This window comes from Amia ocellicauda, chromosome 2 (genome assembly GCF_036373705.1).
Source record: "Amia ocellicauda isolate fAmiCal2 chromosome 2, fAmiCal2.hap1, whole genome shotgun sequence".
NCBI lineage: Eukaryota > Metazoa > Chordata > Actinopteri > Amiiformes > Amiidae > Amia > Amia ocellicauda.
The window spans coordinates 11,374,934-11,380,936 of NC_089851.1; the positions used below are offsets into that span (position 1 = coordinate 11,374,934).

Sequence of the window (6,003 nt, forward strand, 5' to 3'; positions counted from 1 at the left end):
CTGGTGTCAACTGAGGAACTGCTGAGACTGAAAAGAAAGGGTGTGGGGACACAATCACAGATTAGTGTACAATTGTACAATTGTTTAAAAGGTTCTTTATTAGCTTATTTTGTACACCAAATCTGCTTAATGTGTACTGTGAGTATATTGTTATCACTATTTTATTATACTGTAAGTGGTAGATATATTATTACATATATTATTTTTAAAAAATGTTATGCTTGCCAGTTATGTGTGGGCTAATAATTAAAATAGTAAAACAATAATAATACCACAACCACTTTGGAGCCAACAGTATATGCTGTCTAATTAAGTGTTATTATTATCACAAATTAACAAGGTCTCTTGTTAGATAAAGCCATAAAAAGCAGTTGTGAATTCACATATTTTTTCTTGTTCTGATTAGCTTAAAGGTCTGCAGTTTATGCAATTCTTGATATGTAATTAACATGGGCATTCCTTGTGAACTGAAAAGCTTTGCATGGGAACTCCTGAAACACTCAAACAAGTTATTTGAAAGAAGTACATAAAAAAAATATTTAAATTGTGCACAAGCCAGTTTCTTCTATTTATTGTTGATATTATGATCTAGTTTCAAACCATGTGACTGTCCAAAAAAATAATGGAATTAAATATTTACCAGACATTTTTCAAATTGCACCCCTGGCTCTTCAATGTCAGGTTGAATAATATGTTCTTTTGTTTTAAATTAGCAGAGCCAGTACACTTAGGCCCATTGCATGAATTGTGCACTTTTTTCTTCGAAAGTCTACTATTATAAGTCCAAATTAACTAAACATGTGCCGCCACTACTATATACAGTGTTTGCATACTTTTTGAGCACCTAAACATTATCAGCCACACTATCAGCAAACTAACCATCTTATTAAAAATAATTAAACAAGATGGAGAGAGTAATCAGTACTAAATAGAGGATATGATGCCAAATTCTGTCATCTCTGTGGAGGTTTATATTAACTACTACAGCTACTACTATAATATGATTGGAATTATTTATCTTGAATAAAAATAAAAGAAAACTAAAAAGTAAAAGCATTTAAAATCAGCCACAATTTTATTCACTCCTTCAATATAATACAACAATAAAGACACAATATATTCAGTCTTTCAAATGTAAATTTTTGACCCAGCAAACCTCTTGAAAAAAAGTAAAATATGATTTGTCAGTTAAAATAACTTCAAAAATGTATGATTTAAAAAAGTTGTAGTCTTTGATATAAAAAAAACCTGTATTCATCAGCCTGAAAGTCTTGAAAAAGGCAAAAAGTTAAGTGTTCGACCCAGCAAAACACAAACAAGGCAACTAAACAGAAAACTCTCCAGATTACAGAACAGCAGTACTGTTTTCATCAGGAGGGTTTACTACACATATACAAACACAAACGCACACACAAATCTATCTTCACAGCATGTCTATGCTTCATCATTTAGCTGGAACGGCAGAGTTCTCAGATGTAAACGTATTCATTTCCAAAAAACACACATACATGAATATAAAACTACGGAATCAGACTCGAGGTCTTTCTTTAAGTACTTAGTTTCATACAAAACAAAGAAATCGTACAATAAGCAGGTGCACTGCAACCTTCAGTAGCTCGACGCAGAAACAGAAGAAAGCGTAAAGCTTAGAAAAAAGGCAATGCTTATATTAAAGTTACACAGTGCTAAAGTGCTGCCAGTTTGATTAAGGTGTCATTTTCAACAGATGAATTACTATTAGTTATAAAAACATCAAAATACACGTGTAAATCACCTTAAATTAAAGCTTTACAAGCACTTCATTAGGAGCCATTCTGCTCAATGTACATTTTGGACAGAGACGCGGCCATGGATTTGGCCAGCTCCTCGTCGCGCTTTCTTTGCGCCTGTGTTTGTCTGCACCAGCTCTCGTACTCGGGGTTGGGCATGGGCCGCTCAAATAAAACATCATAGTGTCCGTTGCTCAGCCAGCTTAACCAGATGCTAGGCTTTGACGGGTCTTCCTCGCCCAGGTAATGCACCATGGTGGAAACGGTGGGACTTTCCACACTACCTCCGGTGGTGAGGTGGATGTTAACGGTGAGCATCTGGCTCATGGCCAGCAGCTCTGGGTAGCCGGCCCACGCCCCGTCCTGCGCCGCGCCGATCAGGAACTCGCCCACATCGCCCTCGATAACCGGGCTGAACTCGTCCAGGTGATCCGCTATGTGATGCACGGTTTGCTCCCTTAACTCTTTGTGCATGGACTGGTCCCCGTACACCGCTTTACTCACAGCCCTGTACAGGCAGTTGCCGTCGGGGATGATGTGGAACCTGTATTTGCGCCTTTCCTGGAGATACTTATTTTGCTTTTCAACTTCGGCGAAATAATGCGCGACTTTCTCGTTTTTTTCCAAGGCGCTGCCCACGTCAACGGTGGCGCAAGTGTCCTGCTCCTCGCCGCTTTGCTGTGGCGAGATCTGGTTGTAGTGTCTGACGTTTGTAGGGTCCAGCCCTGGGCAAGACCGCCGCATCTTGTCCTGTGAAGGGATGTCCGCTTCCTCAGCATCATGCTGGCTCTCGGCTGTGGCACAGTCCTCACCCTTGCTCTCCAGTCCCCTCGGCTCACTCCCTTTCGCGTAACACTTCCCATCAGCCTGCCTGTAAATGTTGATCATGTTGTTCTCCAGCACTTTCTGATATTCGTCTAGCACATCCACTTTGTGCTGGATGGTATCAATGAAGTCGTCCAGCCATCCGGTATCCGAGCCGTACGAAGTTGCGCCATCGCGGACAGGGGAGCTTGGAGGACTTTCAAAGTAGCTTTCAGAAGGAGCAGCTGCACCACCCCTGGAGTCCTTTATAGTCCGGATAGGGACGAACCTGTCCACGCCACCGGGCCTGGTGATCAGGATTTGGGCGGTGGAGGTGTAGTAGTTTGGCTGGTTCGCCGAGTTAGAAACCGCTTGGTAACAGGAAAAGGCAGGCATTGTTGCGGCTGAGGCGGACTCTTTCACTGCGTCCTCGTCGGGGTTTGAAGCCTTTTGATGAGCAGTAGTGTCAACACCAGTAGTAGTGGTGGATGTAGTAGTAGTTGTTGTAGAAGAAGCAGGCACTTTATCGGCAATACTTGCTATAGGAATCGAAACTTTGCAAGCTGATCCTGGGTAATGCGTCAACACACTACTGTAGAGCTGCATTTTAAACTAGCACTCTTATAAAGCTACAGCCGCACAGGTAGCAACAACGCGAGATGATAGTGGCAGATAAAAATATCCACTGTCATCACCGGCCAATGCAGATGCGGTGAAGTATGTTTCCAGAGATCCGAGGCTAATTCCTGCTGTCACTCACTCACAGAGGATCCAATTTTAGCCATCTTGCGTCAGTGTTGAGCTCCCCTAATTAGTCCTGAGCAGTGTAACCGGACCCTACTCTCTCCAGAGCCGCTTATACATGCAGTCACCAAGTGCTAGCTCCCATTGCTGACTGTGCGGAGGGAATGTGAAGTATTTGATGTGTCATAGGACACTTCGGGAACTACACTGAATACTGTTTACTGCGTAATGTCTGTGGCGTCAGGGCAATGGAATGCGCAAAGCTTGCCCAGACGCACAGAATACCATTGCGCGTAAATTACCAAACAGACACACAGGCAACACACTGTCCTGGAAAAGTGAGGAAGTCCCGCCTCCGACAGCATTGTATTGGCCATTTTTATTGAAGCTGCTGGAGCTCTTTGGTGCTGTAACGACTCGTATTCAGTGGACTGGTCAATATTGTCATAGTGATCAGATAAACACGACTTGTTTTCACTGCCACTCACTCAGTGTCGCTTTGAAACCAAGTCCAATCCCTTAGAAGAGAACACTTCGGGAAGTAATCAGTAATTAGATATAGAAGCTGACGCTCACCAGCATGTGAAGCATTAGTTGCCTATGTGTCTAAATTTGTAATAGAATAAGCATTAGTCATATATGAAGACCAGTACAGAGGACAAGTGACTTCATACTGACCGGCACAAATACAAAGTGGACATATTATTGCACTTTGTATTGCTGTATTGCTCTTATATTTCGCCCTGGACGAGGGCGTCTGCTGAGTAATAAACAATAACAATCATAATAATCATAATAATTTGGACTACTTTTGCATTGAGGGGTTTCCTCTGTGTTGCCACTTATAATGTGGAACTAAATATATCCACTATATTATGAATTATGTATTAGTACTGCCTTCAATTGTGTTCTACAGTTTTAAATGTCTTACAGTTCCCTGTGAGTTTGTAATGCATTTTAAAAATATAGAAGATGCCTCAGATAAAGCAATGCCAGTGCAGATACTGTACCCCCTTGCCCTGCTGGTTTGCTTTGCATCTGAGCTCCTAATCACTTAATTGATTCCTTAACTGAACTATCAATGCAATATAAGGCTCAATTATGTAATTAAGAGCTTGGCTGGAACAACAACCACCAGGGCAGGAGGGTATCCAGGACTGGTTTGGGAACCAATGCTGCACAGGATAATAATAAATGAATATTGTTTGTCATTTGTATACATACAGAGGTGTACAAAAATAATCTTGATACCCAGTTATGTGAGACTGGAGTGTTTAACGAACTGTAAATTGAGCAGCAAATTAATCTGCTGTCAGTTGATACACTCTGAATATTGTGATATTGCCTTAAGTAATATATAGCGCCTTAATTTAAAGGTGATGCATCTTTGATATTTTGAGCCCGGCTTATTTGAGAGGAAAAAATAAACAGAACATTTATATACGTAGCACATAGAAGCCTGTAATAAGATCTGTTTCTCACAAGTAACATATGACAGATACATCAGCAGCACGCTTTGTTTCCACAATCTGAAACCATGTGCTCTGAATGTTTATGAATGAGGGTAAAACATGTAATTCACTGCCATGAAACATGGAGGAGACCACAATAATGCCGAATGTAGAATCTGGCATGGGGAGACAGAATAAATGAAAAAAAATAACTCAGGAATGTATAATGAAGTTTTCACAAGTTTGATATCTTTTGAGGTTTTTAGTGTGTCACATCTTGTTTGAAGTTGTGTTACTTTACTGCCTGAATATTTAACATCCTATTAAAATGCTGTCAATGTACTGTCCTATAAATAGGACAGGAACGGGACATTAGAGAGAAAGTCATACATTTACACCAGGGAACAGATCAATCATATCAGAATATGCTGAATTTAGTTTAGTGTGGGCTAATTTGTCACCTACTGATAGAAATGTGTTTCTTGTTCCTAAGCAGGGAATGCCAAGGAATATTACTTTGACATATGTCACATTTTATATGTAACTTAAATTTAGCATCTGGATTATTTTGTATTGCTATTAGAGGGTGGATCAGAATGATTTTGTTTTGAGTGCACTGTATACCAAAATTGTTTAACATGAGTCATTTTCTATAATAGGGTCCTTGGAGAAACAATACAAAGGGCAAGCCTCTTCTGTTCTTTTTCAAGTTTCAAGCTTGTCTATTTATGTGTTTATGAATGTGCATATGATGATATACACCCAGAACCTTTCCTGCAGGGGTACGATGATACTATCGGAAGTGACACCAATCAATCTGCATGTTCTGAAATGCAAAGGTCAATGATGCTTAAATGCTTTTAATAGTCAGTGAATATATGCAGCTTAGTTATTAGTATGTCCGGTACTTTATGGATACAGCCTGAAAAACATTTGTTGCTGTCAACCAAATGAAGCGTAATGTGGATGAATACTATAAGGAGTTATGTGTGTAACCAGTAGGTTTAGAAAATAGAATATTCCCTCATATGAATATGTAAAGGCACAGAGGGGCTGGGGGGCAACAATCTAATGGAATTAAAATCCACAGTGATTTTGCCATTGTTACATCTGAAAAACAATGAAACAACAAACATTATAGTTTTCTACTTTAGAATACGACACTTTTCAGGTCTGAAGTAAAATGGTTATTGAGATCTCATGATACATTAATGCATGTCTCTACACTATCACCT

General features: G+C 40.0%; 1 protein-coding gene across 1 annotated transcript; it reads right to left on the bottom strand.

The window, feature by feature from the left end:
• Positions 1–1,048: 1,048 nt before the first annotated feature.
• otud1 (OTU deubiquitinase 1) lies at positions 1,049–3,484 on the bottom strand. The gene has a single exon (XM_066718407.1). It carries the CDS (start codon positions 3,177–3,179, stop codon positions 1,803–1,805), a length of 1,377 nt encoding a protein of 458 aa, XP_066574504.1. The 5' UTR covers positions 3,180–3,484; the 3' UTR covers positions 1,049–1,802.
• Positions 3,485–6,003: the final 2,519 nt, after the last annotated feature.

What these genes read in the sequence shown, in the direction of transcription:
- otud1 (XM_066718407.1), bottom strand. Translation starts at nt 3,179, where the DNA reads ATGCAGCTCTACAGTAGTGTGTTGACGCATTACCCAGGATCAGCTTGC.